Below are 22,557 nucleotides of genomic sequence, written 5' to 3' on the forward strand. Positions count from 1 at the left end.
TTAAACTCGTTTTGTGACTCAATCTTGCTACTATTTATTATTAGTTTTTAATGTATGCTTATTAGGCAATATATGACATAACTACCCTTTTAACTTTTAATGAATTCACACAAATAATTTGTTTATACTTTATAGTTACGAAAAAGGAAATAAGGCTAAAAAAGGATAAGATAGGCAAGTAAAAGATTTATTTTCATCACGTGGCAAGATTCCTCGCAATAAGCTTGAACTGTAGAAGTTACTTTAGCATTGTAATAAAATATCACAAAAAAATACCTCTTATGGGTACACCAATGGAGGCTACTTATGGGTCAAGATACAATCACAAACACAATATCACTAATGGGCAAGAGAGACAACATAAAAAATATAAAGAATTTATTGAGAGTGCTTGAGAACAAGCATAAATAAACAATGGAAAGCCCCTTATTTATACAAGAGAGGAGGTCATAGAGCCATTGTGACTCTCCCCAACGGCTAGAAATAGAGCCGTTGGGGAGGTCCCAACGACTCTAATGGCAAAAGACACTAATGCCTTAAGGGCATTAGCTAACAAAAAGATAAAAATAAAAGATTGATGTGCTCCTAATGGGCACATCCTATTACAATTAAGGAAATAACAAAAATACCCCTAATAGGTATTTACTTATTACAACAAAAGAAAAAAAATTTATCTATATATATATATATATATATATATATATATATATATATATATATATATATATATATATATATATATATATATATATGCGTTCCTTAGGCCCCCTTTTTCGTTAGGTCTCGTTAGGCCCCTTCAAAAATCATAGTTTTAAGTATTTTTTCTCATGTCTAATAGTGTAGATGTGATCTATAGGTTTTGTTTAGTGGGAACCGACTTTTGGATCACCGGAATCTGACCAGTATACAGGTTTTTTCGGTGATCCAAAATCAATGGCTATGAAGGTATCATATTTTTCTGGCTCAGAAAAATATATTTTTTGGTCGAAAAAACATAATCCAAGAGTTGATTCTCACTAAATCGAGCATGCTAAACATATCTAACGGTTCAGATCTATCATAAAACACTTAAAACCTATGGGGCAAAATGGGACCGAATGAGAAATGGGGCCTAATATATTCAGTTCTCATATATATATATATATATATATATATACTTTAACACTCCCCTTCAAACTTACAGTGTAATCACTGAAAGTTTGTCAAGCAAAAAATATGGGGAGAAGGAAGAGCTTTCGTAAAGAAGTTGACCAATTGGAATTTCGCTGTTATATAAGGTAGGATGATGGTCTGTTTCAAGTACTCTTCACGAACATAATGACAATCCACTTCAATATATTTGATGCGCTTATGAAACATGTGATTGCGGACATTGTAGATGACACTTTTATTGTTACAACATAACCTTAGGGTGATTGCATATGTACGCTCATATCTTCAAGTAATCTTCACAACCAAACAATCTCTGATGTTGTAGTAGCTATTGCACGATACTCAACTTCAGTGAATGATAATGATACTTTCTGTTGTTTTTTGCATTTCCACGATACCAGAGAATCACCTAAAATACACAAAAACCAGTAGTTCAGTAGCGATCATTTTGATCTTCTTTTCAATTTGAGTCAGAATAAACAATCAACCCAAGAGAAGAGGAGGATAACAAAAGACCTCTAGAGTTAGAGGTTTGTAAATATCTAATAATCCTCATCATAACACTCATGTGAACTGTGGTAGGAGAATGTTGGATTTGACTAGCAGTATCAATCGCATGTGTAATATCAGTCCTAACAATAGTTAAATAAGTTAAGGCGCTAATCATTTGACAATACAGGGTAGGATCATCAAGAAGTGTCCCATCATTAATCTTCATTTTGACATTAATAACTTTAGAGTTTCCCACCCTTTTTTCGTTAGTAATTCCTGGATTATCAATAATATCATTAGCAAACTTGGTTTGAGAAAGTAAATATCCCCTTGGAGAATAATCAACCTCAATTCCTAAAAAAATCTAATAAATCCAAGATCAGTCATTTCAAAATATTTTTTAAGAATGCATTTAATATACTTTACTCCCTGTTTGTCTTCCCTAGTGATGGTCATGTCATCAACATAAAGGAGAATAACAATCCCTGCATCAGATTTTTTATTAAACAGGCCAATATCAGTATAGCAAGATTTAAAACCAAGTTTGAACATAGCATAGCTAAAACGATCATACTAGGCTTTGGGTGCCTGTTATAAACCATAAAGAGCCTTTCTCAATCGAAGCACCTTACCAAGAGAAGCTTCATATCCAGGAGGTGTATCATGTAAACTTCTTCTTTTAAATCCTTATTTAAAAACATATTTTTTACATTCATTTAGTAGATAGACGAACCTTTAACAACAACAACAATCATGAGAGTTGCAAATGTTTTATCATAGTCTATCTCGTATTCTTGTGCATGTCCCTTGGCAACTAACCTGACCTTGTTTCTTTTTAGGGTCCCATCACTTTTAGTTTTAACTTTATAAACCCATTTGCAACCTATGGTTTTCTTATCCTTAAGCAAATAAGGTATTTCTCAAGTCTTAGATTTTTCAAATGCTTCTAATTCTTCATTTATAGCTTTTATCCATTCAGAATATTCTTTTCCTTTGTTTGATTATACGTGACAGTTTTAAAGTAGGACAAAATCTTAGACAAATTCTATATTGTGGAAAAAATGATTCATATGAAACAAATCTACCAGGGGTCTAGAGGTTCGATTTGATCTTCTAACTCCTTCTATGTGTTGGGTTTCTAAGGTGGAATAATTTTCTAGAGTACTTGGTTGTCTATCATTTCGACGTCTTCTATATTAAATTACATTAGGTTTTTCTGATTTAATATTCTCCCTATCCTGAAGATTGAGTTGAGGCTCTTCATTATTAACATTCTCAAATAAAGAATCATTACTACTTTTAAGTAATATCTTAAATAAAAAAGAATACTCAGAGTTCTTCTTAGGCACATTTTGAAAGAAACTTTTATTTTTCAAGAAATAAACATTCCTTGAGATATAAAGTTTTTTTTTTTCCAGAATCAAAACATCTAAATCCTTTTTGTGTTTTCTTATATCCAAAACATGCACACGATATAACTTTAGGAGAGAGTTTATCAATTTTGTTAGTGAGAACAAAACATTTACATTCAAAAGGTCTTAATCTAAGATAATCATGCGAGATTTTAAATTGTTTTTTCATAAGAAGAAATATTTTGAACCTTAGATAATGAAAAGACCTTAATAAGGCACACAACAGATAAACAAGCTTCAACCAAAAAATGTTTTGGAGCATTTTTTGAAATTAAAAGGGTTTTAGTGGTTTCAATTATGTGCTTATGTTTTCTTTCAGCTAATCCATTTTGTTGAGGTATATATGCACATGATCTTTGGTGTAAAATCTCATTATTTTCAAAATAAGTTTTGAAATCATTTGACATGAACTCTCGTACGGAGTCGGAGCGGAAGATAAAAATTTCAGTTTTAAATTGATTTTTGATACAAACAACAACAACTACGCCTTTATCCCAAAACAATTGGGGTCGGCGATATGAACCAAAAAAGAAAATCATTCTGGGTCTTCCACACGAATCCTTCTCCTCCAATCATTTTTATCCAATGCCATGTCCTCGGTGAGGTTCAAAGCATTCATATCCTTTCCTATCATCTCCATCCATGTCTTCCTAGGCCTACCCCGACCTCTTTTAACTAATATATTTTTCCATTTCTCCATCCTTCTAACTGGAGCATCATTAGGCCTTCGCCGAATATGTCCAAACCACCGTAAACGATTCTCTCTCATCTTATTTTCAATGGGTGCAACACCTACCTTCTTACGTATCTCCTCGTTCTAAATCTTATCTTTTATTGTATTTCCACACATCCATCTAAGCATACGCATCTCAGCTACACTCATTTTTTGAATATGATGTCTCTTGGCAGCCCAACATTCCGTACCATATAGTAAAGCGGGCCTAATAGTCGTCCTATAAAACTTTCCCTTCAACTGCAATGACATGCTACGATCGCACAACACTCCAGTTGCACTTTTCTATTTCATCCACCCAACCTTTATCCTATGATTTACATCTCCATTAATTTCTCCATAATTTTGAATGATAGATCCCAAATATTTGAAACAATCATCCACCTGTATTTCTTGTTCACCAAGCTTAACTACACTCCCATCACTACTTCATTGCTTACTAAACCGACATTCCATATATTCTGTCTTACTCTTACTCAACTTAAAACCTCTTGCTTCCAATGTCTGTCTCCATAATTCTAACTTAGCATTAACCCCAGCTCTAGACTCATCAATCAAAACAATATCATCAGCAAACAACATACACCACGACACATTTTCTTGAATTGATCTCGTAAGCTCATCCATCACTATAGCAATTAGGAAAGGGCTTAAAGCAGATCCTTGATGTAACCCAACCGTTATCGGAAAATTGGTTGTCACCCCTCCACAAGTGCGGACATTGGTTACTACTCCTTCATACATATCTTTAATTATACTAATGTACTTGAGAGAAACACCTTTCTTCATCATTGTTCGCTAGAGAACGTCCCTAGGTACTCTATCGTATGCCTTCTCCAAATCAATAAAAACCATATGCAAATCTTTGTTCCTCTCTATATTTCTCTCAATAAGTTGTTTAAGAAGATGTATAGCTTCCATGGCTGATCTTCCAGGCATAAAACCAAATTGATTCTCCGATATCATGACAACCTTCCTCAACCTAGACTCAATCACCCTCTCCCAAAGTTTCATAGTATGACTCATGAGTTTTATACTACGATAGTTTGTGCAATCTTGTATATCACCCTTATTCTTATATAGAGGCACCAAAGTACTCTTCCTCCACTCATTAGGCATCTTATTTGTCCGCCAAATCTTGTTAAAAAGATTTGTCAACCATTCTAAACCTTTCTCTCCCAAGCATTTTCAAGCCTCGATAGGTATACCATGTGGGCCAACTGCCCTTCTTGATTTCATTTTCTTCAAAGCTTCTGCAATTTCTTTCTTTTGACTCTTGCGCATGAAGTCACGATTCATCTCATGAAAAGAATGGAAAAGTCTCCAAGATCCTGAGCATGACTTCCATTTAATAGCTTATCAAAATAATCTTTTCATCTCTCCTTAATCTCCTCATCTTTGACTAAAACCCTTTGCGTTTCATCTTTGATACATCTAACCATACCTAGATCCCTCGATTTCCTATCTCTCATCTTTGCAAGCCTATAAATATCCTTCTCGCCCTCTTTGGTATCCAACTTGTCATAAACCTCCTTATATACCTTATCCCTCGCGTTTCAAACTACTTTTTTAGCTTCCTTCTTTGCTATCATATACTTCTCCAAATTCTCATTATCACAACTCTTAGATTTTTATAACACTCTCTTTTAACCTTAATAGCTAATTTGACATCCTGATTTTTTGATAATATTATGATATTTTTAAAAAATTTTAAAAACTTCATACTTGTGCCTAAGAAAATATATTTAAGAAAATCTAGTATAATCATCAACAAATATCACGTAAAGAAAGTAGTCACCTTTAGATAAGATAGGAGAAGGTCCCCATATATCTGAGTGCACTAATTCAAACGGTTTAGAAGAAAAGAAAGTCCTTTTAGGAAAAAAAAGGTTTCCATTTTGCCAAGTGCACAATCCTCACAATGAAATTTTTCATTATAAAATTTGTTCAAATATAGTACATGGGATAACTTTGATAAACTAAGATGTCCTAGTCTTTGATGTCACAAATCTATGTCTACATTTTGAACATTGTAACAAAAATTATCTTTTGAAAGCAAAAGACAATCCATGTAGTAGAGGTCTCTTTCTCTATGTCCTTTCCCAATCTGCTTCCCGAAATAGAGATCTTGCACCCAACATTGCTTAGGTGAGAAAAAGACACTACACCCATGATTGGTAATTTGAGAAACAGAGAGAAGGTTTAAATTTAATTTTGTGACAAATCTATTCTTTGAAATAAAATTTTTTGAAATACTTTTAAAATTCTCAATGCCTTTTATATTAAGAGAGGACTCATCAACTGTAAAAATATTATTTTGTGTTGAATTAGTGCAACATTTGGAAAACAAAGAAATATATGGAGTCATATGAAATGATGTTCCAGAATATAAAATCCAAGAAACCTTACCAGAAAGTGAAGATGTAGAGACTGTTGCCCCTAAAAGAGAGAAAGAGGAGTTCTTGATTAGTGGATGAAGGACCTCTATGATCTGAGAGAACATATTTCCAATGGATTTTGAATCTTTATTGGTTTCATTTCTTTCTTCGTGAGACGTTTCCATGAATGCCACCTTTATGTCTTTTCTTCCCTTGAACTTGGGATAATAGGGCTTTATGTGCCTCGGTTCTCCACAACTATGACATATTATTATATTTATTTTCTTGTTGTCATCTTATCTAGGTCTCCCATAGTAGGGTTTTGAAAAATGTGGCGGTTTGTAAACATTTGTATTAGCACTCAGTCTTAAAACGGCCAAAACATTATCTTTGATCTCCTTAAAATCAGATTTCAACCTTGTCTCTATAATGAGATAAAAAAGTTTTCATTCACCTCAAACAAGCGAAAAATACAAACCCACAAAAGAGGTACAAGCACAATAGCCATTTAGGGGCTTAAATAAACACACAAAATAAAAATCTAATCTTTATTCAATATCAAATGCACACAAAATGCATACCTAACAAAGGGGCTCAAGGCCTATATTTATGCACAAGGGAGTGAGGATCTCCCAAAATATAGCCATTGGGAGCTCCCAATGGTTATATTATCAAGGACAGAAATGCCCTTAATAATATAACAAATGCCAAAATGGCAAAAAATAAAGATAAAATTAAAAGAAATAAAAAACAGTTCCCCTATTGGGCTGTTCCTATTACAAGTGTCAAAAAGACCAAAATTACCCCTGAAGGGTAAAACATATTATATATATGTTGAATCACTAGAATATGAGAACTAGAAATATGGGCACTTTTTTTGCAAATTCAACCATGTGGATGTGTTTGGCATGGTGAATTTGCTAGGAATCAACTGTTGGATCGTGTATTTTTGATGAAAAAATACGATTTTTGAATGCTTGAATATTTATGAAGATTATGAGCCATTGATTTTAAAGCCTTAAAAAAATCTCGTTTATGCTTCAAAATCAGACGATTCAAGAGTGGGTTCTTATAAAACCAAGCATGCAGATCACATCCATACGGTTAGATTCAAGATAAAAGAACAAAAACTCCATGAAAATCGCGGTTCACACATTAGTTCTCATATTTCCAGTTCTCATATTCTAGTGATTCTATATATGTTAGCACATATATATAAATATAAATAAATAATATATATTTATATACTTTAAAAAGCATTAATAGAGCTCCCAGAAAAATGAGTAGAAAGTTTCCCCTTGATTTCGTAGTGGTATATATCCCATGCATGTGGAGTCAAGATCAAGAGGAAGCTTAGACTGCCTATCAAAGAAAGCTTTGGCATCTGCATCTGTTAGCCAAGCACTTAGCAATATTTTCAATCTATAAAAAATTCAGTACGTTCTGCCCTTCAACATATATTTGTTATTTAGATAAAACATCTAATGGCATTGCTTGAGGAAAGAAATGTCAAATGAGATGTTTTCACCATTAATTGTGTTCATATAATGCTCTATTTTCCTGAACTTTATTTGGTCTTTTGCCTATAATATCTAATTAACGGTTACAATCTTTTCTTTTTTCTTTTTGAGGAAAAAAAGATAGTAGGCATTTATTTGACATCGTAGTGGAATATTCTACCATAGGATGGAGTATTGGTCTACCATCACGATATTCAAGAAGCATGAATGCCAAACTAGTGGAGAGGTGTGGTCCATGCAGGTGCTATGTGGATATAATTTTCATTACTTATCTGCCTTAATGTAAGGTTATGATACATTGATCTTTTTTTATTGTATTCATCAGAAGTTAAGATTTTATTATATTTTTTGGGAAACTATTTGGATTGGGGCGAGTCTCAAGCTAGTTGCTTACACAATCCATGACTGCTATACGTCATCTCACCTTTGGGTGTTGAATCAAGTCATTTTCCCCCTAGAATCAGTAGCATCTTAGAGATGCCAAAATGTTTAATCCATATATGGATCCGGTCCCTTATGTTTGATCTTTGTATGCGTTCACATTACTGATGTTGAACCTCATATTTAGAGCACTTGTAATTGTAGTCTTGAGGCATCACAAAGTCTCATCCTTGGTTTGTCAAGTAGCTTGGTACTTGCTATTTCTTTTGTATATGATTTGAAGATATTCATATCCTTTTTTCTTTGTTTATGGATATTGTATTTCCATTGAGTTTGTTTCTATGGATCCATGAAATTACAGTTCTGCATTCTCCTTTTGTGCACTGAATGGTTTAGTTTGAACTTGCAGGATGGAGTTGGAGAAGCTCTGAGGGTTCTCAAGGAGGCTGGTGCCTGTTTGACCAAATGAAAGATTGCTTTTGGAGTGATATCTCCTGTGCTTCAATGAGGGGATTAACCTCGGTTTCTATGCATTCATGAGGGCTTCCATTGTATTTCAGTGAATTCACTCTCCAATTTGTAAGATCACAATGGAGGTATAGTCGGTGGGAGCGCCCCACCGCCCCCCCCCCCCCCCCCCCCCCCGCCGCAAACAATAGTGGTTTCTGCTAAATCTATCATGGCATCCAATTTGTTAGAAAATATATCTTGCACCAGTGAAGATGTGTAGAGTCCCATGCTAAGATTGAGCCCATTGCAATAGAAGCAGAATTGTCTGCAATAATTGTTTGCATGATTGAATTCGTAAAAAACACATGGATGCAAGTTCATTGTTCTCATGAATGGTAGATCATGCTGATTAGGGCATGCCATTTTCAAAGACACTTGCGCATTGAAGTTTTTTAAGTGTTTTGCTAGCTATTGTGAACCGCATCAATAGCCACGTAGTCATTCAGAATTGCTTTGTTTTGTTATTTGTATACATGTTCAAGTTTTTTTTCCCTCTTACAGTTGATTCAACCTTGCTCTGAAAATTTATCTTATGAATTAGGCTCTTGTTTTGCTAGTTTTATTACATTCTGGAATGTGGTAACTATATGTGCTTCTAAGGGTTGTCTACATGCTGGTTTGGAATAATTAATAATATTAATATTATTTTTGGTTAGGCCAAAAGAAACCTCCCATAACTGACCGCACATTGGCAGGCTTATGGTTGGCTGTAAAACCTTTGAGATCCCCGTCCATTGGACATCCTTTAGTTTTCGAACCGTGATCATCTCACGTCAGGTGACAAACCACTGGTGCCCCTAGTCAGGGAACTCATGTGGGTGGTTTTCTTTTCTTTTTTTTTTTTTTTTTTTTACGAAAAGCCACGTTGGTGGTTTTTGGATCCACCACATTTATTGAATGTTAAAGATAAAGCAAAGTTGAAGTGCCTTTGGCAGAACCCACATTAGCCAATGCATTAGGATCCTACATCTTTATGTTACTCCAGAACAGAGGACAACTCAAGTTCACAGATAGCAAAGCTCCTTTCAAGGTTCGTCTTTTCCAAGTGAAAACACAAAAAAGGGAAAAAAAAACTTTTTTTTTCATGAATGTTAGCAAAAATCCTAGTTCCTCCGGAGAATTTTGCAGAACATGCAAAACCATACTTTAAAAGTACTTCTCAACGAAACTCTAATATGGCTCTAATTTTATTGGATCTCAGGCTTGGACCATGTTGGCTCTCGGATTCAGATCTCGTAATCCTATAAATTTAAATCTATCATTCGCTCAAAAATTCTCTCAACTTGGAATTAGTCAAGTAGTCAATGAGGACAAGTTAATCTTGAGCAGAGTTCCTGTGAGCATTGCTAATGAATAAATAATGGATTTACATAAACAAATCCAAAATAAATATTACAAACTGAATAAATGCACGCTTGTTGGGGATTGTTAATTAGATCAACCATTTCCAAGCCCCATTAAGCAGATAACCTCACACGTTGAAAGATGACAAAAAATTCACATGCTTCCGTTGGTGTCCTATTTGTACAAATCCTGCATTCATGGACACCAACCGGTGAGAGAGAGAGAGAGAGAGAGAGAGAGAGAGAGAGAGAGAGAGAGAGAGAGAGTAGGACTAGTCAGATCCAGGTTCAGCTGCATATACTTGATGCAGTTTCAGGCTCTGGTTCTGCTTTATGGATTCCGGGCTGAATCACCTTTGAACAGGATCCAATATAACCAATACATTCCAACAGAAAAGGGCTTGGGTTACTGTATCATGACCCAGGCCAATGGCAGAGACAAGGAAACAGGACGTGCAAGGCTGATCCCATGCTCAATCACTATAACTTGAAGTTTTAAGCTTTGAAAAAAGAATATGGCAGAGGAACCAGCATGTCAGTACCATGCTTTGAGTGGACAATGTTCATCTTATCTCAGAGATGGATGGAGGAGCAGGCACAAGATTATGCTTGGTATCCCTATCTAGTTTTATACCCTCAACACAGATCAGCATTGAAAAAAGTTGTCAGAGTAGAAGGTTGACAGGATTTGAGTCAAGACTGATCATACCTAAATCTGTATGACCAGCTGCCCAGCAAGCTTTGACTTGTCACAGTTGGGGTCCAAGTCTGAGTAGACTGAATTTCTCTGTACAGTGACTAATGTCTAGACCATAGTGACCAATATTTTGAAAATATCATGATATTACCGGTGTTTTAATGTGAGCCGAAAGTATTAGCAAAATATCACAATAACTTCAAAACATCACTGGAATACATAATATTACCATAATATCACAATAATTTTGATAAAACTTATTTTTATATATTTTAAGCCTACTTTTTTTTGTTTCTTTTACATTTTAAAGCCTTTCCATATTTGTTTCTTTGTATTTTTGCAAGAAAAATAATGCAAAACTTATTATTTTTCTTATCTATTTTATTATTTTATATTCCTTTAATTTTTAACTCCGCCTGTGTAGTTATACACTGCCGGTCCCAAGCCCGGATAAAGGAGGAGGGTTGCGGTAGGCCTGTGACAGCCAGCATAAAAACTGTCATATCCTATGAAAATGAACCAATATGAGAATTTCGTTGGGGCGTTCCCTACTGAGCGACGCGCTGTACTCTCTAGGCCCGGAGGCAGTGATAAATGTGCAAGGGTTGCTAGGTCGTCGCCCAGAAGCGACGTGTCACACCGGCGCCCGGGTGTGGTGTCAAATAGGCAAGGGTTCTCTCACTTTGTTGGACGGGTGGGGGTAAAGAAGTTAGTCCAAGACCATAAAATTAGGTTAGCCACTTGGAACATAGGGTCTTTAACTGGTAAGTTGGTAGAGTTAGTAGATGTTATGTGTAGGAGAAAGATTGATATTTTATGTCTTCAAGAGACCAAATGGGTAGGTGAGAAAGCTAAAGTGATAGAACCTTGGGGATATAAGATTTGGTATACAGGAATAAATAAGAATAGGAATGGAGTAGGGATTGTTATGAGTCGTCAGTTTATAGATAATGTAGTTGAGGTCCGTAGGAAGGGTGATAGAATTTTACTTATTAAATTAGTATTAGGTACGGATATTATTAATATTATTAGTGTTTATGCACCTCAAGTAGGTTTAGATGATTCCATTAAGCATCAATTTTGGGAAGATTTAGATGGAGTAGTACAAGAGACATCTTATGGAGAAAAGCTTTTCATCGGCGGTGACCTTAATGGACATGTAGGCATTAGTAGGGATGGATTTGAGAATATCCATGGAGGCTATGGTATAGGAGAAAGAAATGAAAGTGGAGAAAGGATTTTAGATTTTTGTTTGTCCTATGATATGATCTTAGCAAACACTTGGTTTAGGAAGAGGGAGTCTCACCTAGTAACATTTAAAAGTGGGGTTAATACGAGTCAGATAGATTTTTTCCTACTTAGAAAGAGAGATAGGGGTTGTTGCATCGATTGTAAGGTTATACCAGGAGAAAGTGTAGCTACACAACATAGAGTCTTAATTTTAGATCTTAGAATTAGACGATGCCGCAAAAGGGATAGACATAGGATAGATCCTAGAATTAAGTGGTGGGCACTGAAAGGAGCTAAACAAGGAATGTTTGTAGAGCAGGTAGTTAAGGAAGTTGATTGGTGTCTCGAGGAGGATTCAGAATCAATGTGGAATAAGATAGCGGGTGGTATGAGAAAAGTAGCTAAGGAGGTATTGGGTGAGTCTAAAGGCGGTGCACCACTAGGTAAGGATACATCATGGTGGAACGAGGATGTCAAATTAGCTATTAAGGTTAAAAGAGAGTGTTATAGAAATCTAAGTAAGAGTCGTGATAATGAGAATTTGGAGAAGTATATGATAGCAAAGAAGGAAGCTAAAAAAGTTGTTCGAAACGCGAGGGCTAAGGTATATAAGGAGGTTTATGACAAGTTGGATACCAAAGAAGGCGAGAAGGATATTTATAGGCTTGCAAAGATGAGAGATAGGAAATCGAAGGATTTGGGTATGGTTAGATGTATCAAAGATGAAACGCAAAGGGTTTTAGTCAAAGATGAGGAGATTAAGGAGAGATGGAAAGATTATTTTGATAAGCTATTTAATGATAGTCATGCTCAAGATCTTGGAGACTTCTCCATTCCTTTTCATGAGATAAATCGTGACTTCATGCGCAAGATTCAAAAGAAAGAAATTGCAGAGGCTTTGAAGAAAATGAAATCAAGAAGGGCAGTTGGCCCAGATGGTATACCTATCGAGGCTTGGAAATGCTTGGGAGAGAAAGGTTTAGAATGGTTGACAAATCTTTTTAACTTGATTTGGCGAACAAATAAGATGCCTAATGAGTGGAGGAAGAGTACTTTGGTGCCTTTATATAAGAATAAGGGTGATATACAAGATTGCACAAACTATCGGGGTATAAAACTCATGAGTCATACTATGAAACTTTGGGAGAGGGTGATTGAGTCTAGGTTGAGGAAGGTTGTCATGATATCGGAGAATCAATTTGGTTTTATGCCTGGAAGATCAACTATGGAAGCTATACATCTTCTTAGACAACTTATTGAAAGATATAGAGAGAGGAACAAAGATTTGCATATGGTTTTTATTGATTTAGAGAAGGCATACGATAGAGTACCTAGGGACGTTCTTTGGTGGACAATGATGAAGAAAGGTGTTTCTCTCAAGTACATTAGTATAATTAAAGATATGTATGAAGGAGTAGTAACCAATGTCCGCACTTGTGGAGGGGTGACAACCAATTTTCCGATAACGGTTGGGTTACATCAAGGATCTGCTTTAAGCCCTTTCCTATTTGCGATAGTGATGGATGAGCTTACGAGATCAATTCAAGAAAATGTACCGTGGTGTATGTTGTTTGCTGATGATATTGTTTTGATTGATGAGTCTAGAGCTGGGGTTAATGCTAAGTTAGAATTATGGAGACAGACATTGGAAGCTAGAGGTTTTAAGTTGAGTAAGAGTAAGACTGAATATATGGAATGTCGGTTTAGTAAGCAACGAAGTAGTGATGGGAGTGTAGTGAAGCTTGGTGAGCAAGATATACCGGTGAATGATTATTTCAAATATTTGGGATCCATCATTCAAAAGTATGGAGAAATTGATGGAGATGTAAATCATAGGATAAAGGTTGGGTGGATGAAATGGAAAAGTGCTACTGGAGTGCTGTGCGATCGTAGAATGCCATTGCGGTTGAAGGGAAAGTTTTATAGGACGACTATTAGACCCGCTTTACTATATGGTACGGAATGTTGGGCTGCCAAGAGACATCATATTCAAAAAATGAGTGTAGCTGAGATGCGGATGCTTAGATGGATGTGTGGAAATACAATAAAAGATAAGATTCGGAACGAAGAGATACGTAAGAAGGTAGGTGTTGCACCCATTGAAAATAAGATGCGAGAGAATCGTTTACGGTGGTTTGGACATATTCGGCGAAGGCCTAATGATGCTCCAGTTAGAAGGTTGGAGAAATGGGAAAATATATTAGTTAAAAGAGGTCGGGGTAGGCCTAGGAAGACTTGGATGGAGATGATAGGAAAGGATATGAATGCTTTGAACCTCACCGAGGACATGGCGTTGGATAGAAATGATTGGAGGAAAAGGATTAATGTGGAAGACCCAAAATGAATTTCTTTTTTGGTTCATATCGCTGACCCCAATTGTTTTGGGATGAAGGCGTAGTTGTTGTTGTTGTTTGTTGTATATTCCTTCAATTTTTAAAACTTCCAAGATTTTCAATAGCTTTTCTTGAGAAAACCCACTTTTAAAAAAAAACTCAGAAAAATCCTCAGCGAGAAATTCCCAAGAACAATAATGGTGAACGTGGTCTAGACAAACAATAGTTAGCCGGGAAGCTTGCCAAGTCGATTTAGACACAGTCCACCCAACTCAAGTCATTACCGAGTCAAGGGACGCACTCTTTGCAGTGAGTAGCCTGAGTTACTGAGCTATATTGACTACTGAGTCAGTTGGAGAATCAATCTGGTACAAATCCATGACCTTCATATATATGAGTTCCCTAGTTGACTATCACAAACAAAAATGCAATAAATAAGCAGAGAAGAATCTTACCTCCACAAATCTTAACTTCTGACTAAGACCTGAATCAAGCTCCATCTCTCCAAGAAGTTCATCTTCATTAAGCTCAGCATCTGTGAATGTAAGGGCCCTCTGAAGCTTCTTATGACAGAAGACTTCAACCTCAGCTATGAAGGTAGCAGTTACAGGCCGGTGATCTGAAAGCCTCTGGTCAATTCTCTTGTAGCACAGTTGCTGGAGTCCCTTTCCAAATGAAAGGATCCGGTCACACCTGAATGGGTTCATATGAAGATTATATATAGGAATCAGAATTGTTCAGAAAACTGCACAATGACGTAAACTTTGTGAAGGCAGAACTCACCATGCCGGTGTTCGTCTTCCAGATTTTGGCTCCTCAGCAGTATAGTTCTCAGAATTAAACTCATATTTATATGTTGGAGGAAAATCTAGACGACCCTCTTTCCATCCATCAAAGGCACAGCCTTTTTGCAGCTCTTTTGTCAACTGTCACAATATGGTATATGCTGCTCAATACATTGTTAAATTCAAGTTTTATGCAGCAGACATATCTGGATGAAGCAATTTTGCTGAAAATAGATGCACACAGTATTATGTTGACTTGGACTTAGAACAGTCAGCAAATGAAGCAATATCCTAGGAATAACTAAGGATATGCATAGTAGATAAGCTGTTAAGTTTCAGCCAAAGCAGAACACAGAAAAAGAAAAAATGAATTCAAAGGTTGACATACCTGATCTTTCTCAACCAACTCGGACCATACCTTCTTGGAGATGAGTTCTCTTGTTTTCTCATAAGATAGGCTGATTCGATAATTTAGATCACCAAACCAAATAATTCTTCTGCAAAGGGAACGCACCTTAAAAACAGTTGCAGAATCAATTATTTTATGCCCTAAATAGTATTCATAACCAACTGTTGCAGTCGCTAGATGTTTGGCATCTCACATATCTGGTGTGATACCTATATAACATGGATACTGCACTTAGGATACATCAGTACACTTCGTGGACATGATCAAACATGGAAGACATTATGTCCATTCATGAATTGTGATTTTGTTATCGATGCAGGTTTTCTTTTACAATTTATTGATAGTATGCTTGTACCAAATAAAGAATGAGTTGGTTCAAAACCTGCACTTACTCGTGATCAAAAATGCTTTTGGGAAGTCCAATGCTAGGAGCAGGGTTGAATTGTGTTCTGTGGAGTATTTCTTTTATATCAGCATTTCTTCGAAGTTCATCCCCATCTTTTTCACCAGCTGTAAGGTGAGAACAAATGAAGCAAAATAGTGTTTGATAGATGGACATGCTGACCGATATTGATCCCTGCAGAAAAAATGGTCATGACCTAAAATTCCCAACCATCGTATAAAAAAAAATCATAAAGCACCAAAAATTTCAACTAAAAAACAGACCACACAAGTTATAAGGATATCAAGTATATTAACAAAATAGATCGGAAAAATGAAGGAAAAAGAACTACTGATAACATGTGGTGTTATGCACTAAGGAAGGTTACTTATAAAGCTTCCTGACATGAATTGTTGAGAAAATCAGTGCAAGAGATCTTGATTTTGTATCTTTTTCTATTATCACTCTTTTACTTTTAATGGTAAGGAAGGAACACAGCCAGATTTCATTACAACCATTCATTCCCTCACAGCCAAAAAGAAAAGAAAGAAAATTTGTTGGCTATTGCTAAAAATCGCATACAATGCATGCTTTGGTTCACAAATTACTCACCTTGTTGCCGATGTAACCCATAACACCAACTCCAACAGTGGACACCTTCAAGTTGTGAATAAACCTTCGGAGTTTTCTGCTTACCCAAACTGAAAGAAAAATTCCGACCATTTGTTTACTGACTATCCTTGCATAGACAGGTCTTCTACTTTTGTATCCAAAAGATTCCAGTCTAGTGACTGCAATTGATTCTTCAGCTTGTGATCCATTACAGCTTCTGAGGTGAGAAAGATTATTGGAGTTTGAAACTTTAAAAGAATTACATGGCTTGAAAGATTTTTGTTTCTCAAGGTCATGTTGGTCTAGCAAGTCTAAAGGCCTCTCTGGCCAGCTCAAGCCAACCTTCTCTAAGCCACTATATGTTCTGGTTATCTTCTTCACTTGAGTATCAGATGTGCCTGATCCTAGATCCGCGTTATGTAAGTTCCCACTTAACTGATACAATCTATTCAGTCTCTTCACATCATGTGAGTGGGGTCGTTGTGATGCATCTATACAAATACTTGTGGGATGCATTGAGTCATTTGCTAGTCTAGATTGTTTTACACATTGTGGATGTTCATCATCATCAATCACAGAGAAATTCAATGGATCCTCAGAACTTTCTTCAGCTTCATCGTGGTTATCATTGTCACTTGATATTTCATCATCAATAGAAGGAATGTCTTCCGAGGGATTAAACCTTGATGGTGAAGGAGGATCACTATGGCATTTAACCTTTGATTTCTTAGGTTGCACTTTGTTTAGTGTTTTGCGAATGAGGTGCTCCCATTTTGAAACAGGACGGCTATCTTCAGCACCGAGTACATTTCCAGCATTTAATGGAACAATCTCCTGAAGGCTGCAAATTTGCAAGCATCTGTCAGCTAGAAAGTGTGAAATTAAAAATGCATGCCATACTTGGCGAACAGGATGGTTGCAAATAACAATAACACATTTAAGATATGCAACTGAAAATTATGTGGAAAAAGTTCTAATTAGGATATTTCATACACTGTCATGCTGCAACTTGAGACTGATTCCTGGGTTGACTAGCATGAGTTTGTCAGTTCACCAGGCCTGTGTAACCCAAGGCTCAGACTTGGACCTGTTCAGGTTGATTGCCAGTCTTAGTGCAGTTTCCATTACTCAAACACCATCATGCACTTAAAATTCTGCATGAGGGAAGGTTGTTTAATTCATGATAGATCCAATTTTTAATGATTGGTTGCAGACAGAGAAAGGACTAAAGAACATGTAACTTAAATTGTGAAATCAGAAGTAAATATGCACTTTCTCACGTGACCACACTGTTAAATTATATGTATCTTTGTTCATATATATATATATATAATATTCTGCTTTATGTAAACTGAAATACCCATCAGGGGTATTTCAGTTATTTCCTATATGTAATAGGTGTCAGCCTAGTAGAGGCTTACTTTCTTTTATTTTTTATTTATTTCTTTTTATTGTTTTCATATGACTGTTGGGGCAGCAGCCCAATTAGCTGTTGGGCTGGCCCCATTACCTCTTGGCAGTATTAGGCTGTCATCATTTTTACCTTTTCGCTGTATTATGCTGCCCCATTATCTCTTGGCTGTATTATAAATAGGGGCTTCCCCCTTTGTGTCTTTTAATGCTTTCTAAGCATTTTCATAAGTGAAGATTATATTTTTTATGTGTTGTGTGTCCCCTTTGTGGCGTTTGTATGCACAGTGTGCCTTTGTGATTGTTCTCATTTGAATGTTATATTGTCCCATAGTGGACTATTGCTTGCGTAATCTCTTTTGTTTATTGTAATCCCTTTGTGGATTTGTCATTTTTATTTCCGCTTGTTTCATTACATGGTATCAGAACCTACGACTCTTGAGATTGTGTGAAACTTCTCTAAAGATCGTGATTACAAGGAAAAAGACTTCTCCAAAGATCGTGATCACCATAAAGGTTTCTTATCCAACTCCTCTCTATTAAAATGGGCAAAAAATAATCCATGAGAGTGGTTGCATTCAAGCTAAATGACTCCAATTATTTGATATGGGCCACCGCTATGGACCATCATATCAAGGGAAAGAAGTTATGGGTGTTAAAATACATTGTACATATAAATATATATAACTAATATACGTATATTGTATAACTATATGTATATCAAGGGTATTTTGGTTATTGTATATGTTATAAAATCCAATAGGGGTTGTATTGTTCTCTTTGTTTATTTTAGTCTTTTTGTTTTTTATTTTTTAATTAAATCTTATTTGATTGTTGAGAAGCAGTCCAACACGGTCATATTTCTGACCATTGGAGGCAGTCAAACGACTGTTGGACTGCCTCCCTCGTTGGATGGCCTCCCTTTTCAGCCTTCTTTGGTGTGTATTTTGCTCTATAAATAGAGCCTCTTGTGAAGGGTTCAAATAGACTTTTTAACATATGTCTTGTGAATATAAAAAAATCTTATTCTATATTGTGTTCTTGTGAGGTTTATTCTCTTTTGTGAGATTGTATTCAGTCTATTAGAGGCCATATTATGATCGTGCACTTGTGTAGCCCTTTGTTGGCATTGTGATTGTGCACTTCTTGTTTCATTACAGGGTATAAGAGCCTTGGGCTCATGTAGTATTGAAAATTATCTTGGGTGTTCTCGTTTTGAAGTGGTTGTCATTTTCAAACTTTGTTCTCTAACTACAAGTTCTATTCTTCAACATGGGTAGAGAATCTGCCTCCGTCATCTCCTACAAGCTCAACAGAAACAACTGCTTGATGTGGGCTAATGCAATGAAAAACCATATCAAGAGGAAAAAGCTTTGGGGTTTTGTTAGTAGAACTAGAACCACTAATGAACCTCAACTAAAGCTAACGAGAAGAGAATGAGATCAAGTTAAAGTTTTCTCTGAAGAAGAAAAGGAGAAGGCCTTACAAGAACATAAAAAAAATAGAGGATTGAGAGGCCAATAATGCTTAAATACTCGCATGGTTTATGAATACCATGGAGTTCAAGATTGCAACTAACATTATTAAGTTAAAAAAGGCTTGTGATGCATGGATTTTATTAAGGAGCACATTCATCCAAAAAGATATGACTAGACTGTGAAAATCTCTACAAAAAGAGATTGCGTGTAACACCACAATACAAGAAATACAAAGAGTGCACAAAGGCACAAAGGAGAACACTCACAAGTGCACGAAGGCACGGATACACATGCACAACAGCATGAAACAAAATGAACTTCAATTCATAAGTTCCCAAGAGGGGCTTTACAATATTGCATATGCACTCACAAAAAAGAATATGTTTACAAGGGCCACTAAGGCCTATTTATAATGCTAAAAGAAGCCACAGGTGCAGCTCAATATGACAGTTGGAGCTGCACCCAACGGTCACATTTGTGACTGTTGGGGCAGCTCCAACAGCTATATGGAGCTGTCCCTTTCACAACAGTCAAAAAGAAAAAAAAAGTGTAAAAAGCAAAAGTAAATAAAAAAAGAAAAAGTAAAAATGTTAGCTCATTAGGGTGGCTGACACCTATTGAGTAAAAGGACTGAAATACCCCTGATGGGTATTTCAGTTTTCAGTTAAAAGAGACATAATATTTTAACACTCCCCCTCAAACTTAGGGTGTCACGACCGAAAGTTTACCAAGAAGGAAGTTAAATCTTGGAAAACACAACGCCTTAGTGAAGAAGTCTGTCAGTTGATATTCTGATGTAACATAAGGAAGGTCAATGGTTTTTCTTAAATATTCTTCACGAACATAGTGGTAGTCCATCTCGATATGCTTCGTGCGCTCATGAAATGTGTGATTTTTGGCAATGTAGATTGCACTTTTATTATCACAACATAATTTTGTGGGCCCTTGAACTTGAATATTCATATCTTCCAACAAGTTGCGAATCCAAACAATCTCCATGGTAGTAGATGCCATGGCTCTATACTCAGCTTCGGTGGATGAAAGCGATACTTTTTGTTGCTTCTTGCATCTCCAAGAGATTAATGATTCACCTAAAAAAATACAGAAACCAGTGGTGGAGTGACGGTTATTTGTGTCACCTCCCCAATCAGAGTCAGTATAAGCAATTAAACTTAATTCAGACGTAGAAGATAGAAATACTCCCTTTTTTACTGTACCCTTTATGTATCTGATGATGCGAAGGATGGCGCTCATATGGACTGTAGTAGGTGCATGTTGAAATTGACTAGCAACATGTACTGCATGAGAAATATCAGGCCTGGTAATGCTGAGATACGTTAGGGATCCAACCAGTTGCCTGTAAGGTGTGGGATCTTTTAAGAGAATCCCATCATCAATCTTCATCTTCGAACCTACTATTTCAGGAGTTTCGCAGACCTTGTCATCTGTGATTCCTGATCTATCAAGAATCTCACAAGCAAGTTTAGTTTGAGACAAAAAATAGCCTCTCTGAGAATAGGCAACCTCAATTCCCAAAAAATATGTCAGAAATCCTAAGTCTGACATTTCAAATTTTGAAGTCAAAATAGATTTAATGCTCTTGATTCCTTTGATATCATCACCTGTTATTAACATATCATCAACATATAACAATAATATAACAATCCCTGCATCAGATTTCTTAACAAACAATGCAGTGTCAGTATAGCATGAAGTGAAACCATTTTCAGTCATTACATTGTTAAACCTATCGTGCCAAGCCTTGGGTGCTTGTTTCAGTCCATAAAGAGCTTTACGAAGACGAAGAACTTTATTTTTAGGGATTTCCATACCAGGTGGAGCATCCATGTAAACTTCTTCATTAAGATCTCCATTTAAAAAGGCATTTTTGACATCCATTTGGTAAATATTCCATTTTTGAATTGAAGCAATGGTGATAAGACATCTGACAGTAACCATACAAGCTACTGGAGCAAATGTCTTTTCATAGTCAATCCCATATTCTTGACTGTACCCTTTAGCTACAAGACGAGCCTTATACCTTTCAAGAGAACCATCACTCTTAGTCTTGACCTTGAACACCCATCGACATCCTATAGTTTTCTTGCCATTGGGAAGAGATTGAAATTCCCAAGTGTTAGCTTTCTTAAGAGCTTTGAGTTCACTCTCCATGGCTTCTCTCCATTCAGTACATTGTTTGGCTTCTCCAAAAATTTTTGGTTCAAAATAAGAGTGAATGGCACTCAAACAAGCTCGATATTTAGGAGAGAAAGAATCAAAAGATACGAATCTAGAGGGAGTCCTTCTAGTTCTTTCAGTTCTCCTAGGATGAGAATCATGAGTGGAAATAGTCTCACTAGGTTCACTATATAGTTCAATAGCACTCCTAAAGGTGCTTCTTTCTTTATGCGAATAAGTGATGGGTTCTCTAGATACATTTTCTTCTTGAGGGGTAGAAGGGTTAGAGTTATTGTTGATCACAACCATTTCATTTTCACTATTATATGTTGATTCATCATCACTAGAGATATCATCATCCTTAGATAAAAGGTAAAAAAGAAAGGAGTAATCGGCATTTTCTAAATGAGATTCATTTTTTTCAAAACCACTATCATTTTCCAAAAAAGTTACATTCCTTGAAACATATAATTTATCATTCTTAGAGTCATAACATCGAAATCCTTTTTGAGTTTCCGAATAGCCAAGGAAAGCACAAGGAATGACTTTTGGTGAGAGTTTATCATTTTTATCGGTAAGAACAAAACACTTACAACCAAAAACTCTCAACCTATTATAATCAGGTTCTTTTTCATATAGAATCTCAAAGGGAGAAATTTTATCTAAATTTTTGGATGGAAGTCAGTTGATAAGATAGACGGAAGCAAGAGCCGCTTCGGCCCAAAAAATTTTAGGAATATTTTGGGAAATGAGAAGGGTTCTAGTGGTTTCAATGATATGCCTATGCTTTCTTTCGGCCAAACCATTTTGTTGTGGGGTCTTAGGACACGATCTTTGATGGACAATGCCACAATCCTCAAGATATTTCTTAAACTCATTAGAGAGATATTCACCTCCGGAATCAGTCCTAAATATCTTTAAATTACTATTAAATTGATTTTTAATCATCATATGATATGTTTTAAAACATAAAAAAACTTCATGCTTATGTTTGAGAAAATGTATCCAACAATATCGTGAGAAATCATCTACAAAAATCACATAGTAAGCAAAACCACCTTTGGATATGACAGGTGCCGGTCCCCAAACATCCGAGTGAATAATTTCAAAAGGTTTAGTACT

General features: G+C 36.0%; 2 protein-coding genes across 3 annotated transcripts in view; one reads left to right on the plus strand and one right to left on the minus strand.

The window, feature by feature from the left end:
* LOC149833687 (UDP-Glycosyltransferase superfamily protein) overlaps positions 1-8,674 on the plus strand; it is a 50,834-nt gene extending 42,160 nt beyond the window's left edge. Inside the window, exon 15 of the mRNA XM_090010951.1 lies at positions 8,478-8,674. Coding sequence (XP_089867077.1) covers positions 8,478-8,537 — 60 coding nt within the window. The 3' untranslated portion in view covers positions 8,538-8,674. The remainder of the gene's footprint in view (positions 1-8,477) is intronic.
* Positions 8,675-9,861: 1,187 nt separating this feature from the next.
* LOC149833688 (type I inositol polyphosphate 5-phosphatase 1-like) overlaps positions 9,862-22,557 on the minus strand; it is a 36,853-nt gene continuing 24,157 nt past the window's right edge. For both annotated transcript variants that reach the window (XM_090010949.1, XM_090010950.1), the window contains exons 6-11: positions 16,370-17,210; positions 15,768-15,952; positions 15,355-15,463; positions 14,965-15,107; positions 14,637-14,874; positions 9,862-10,111 (exon numbers count right to left, since the gene is read on the minus strand). In XM_090010949.1, coding sequence (XP_089867075.1) covers positions 10,097-10,111; positions 14,637-14,874; positions 14,965-15,107; positions 15,355-15,463; positions 15,768-15,952; positions 16,370-17,210 — 1,531 coding nt within the window. In that variant the 3' untranslated portion in view covers positions 9,862-10,096. The remainder of the gene's footprint in view (positions 10,112-14,636; positions 14,875-14,964; positions 15,108-15,354; positions 15,464-15,767; positions 15,953-16,369; positions 17,211-22,557) is intronic.

This window comes from Nuphar pumila, chromosome 6, assembly GCF_984573655.1.
Source record: "Nuphar pumila chromosome 6, dmNupPumi1.hap1.1, whole genome shotgun sequence".
NCBI classification, from domain to species: Eukaryota; Viridiplantae; Streptophyta; class Magnoliopsida; order Nymphaeales; family Nymphaeaceae; genus Nuphar; species Nuphar pumila.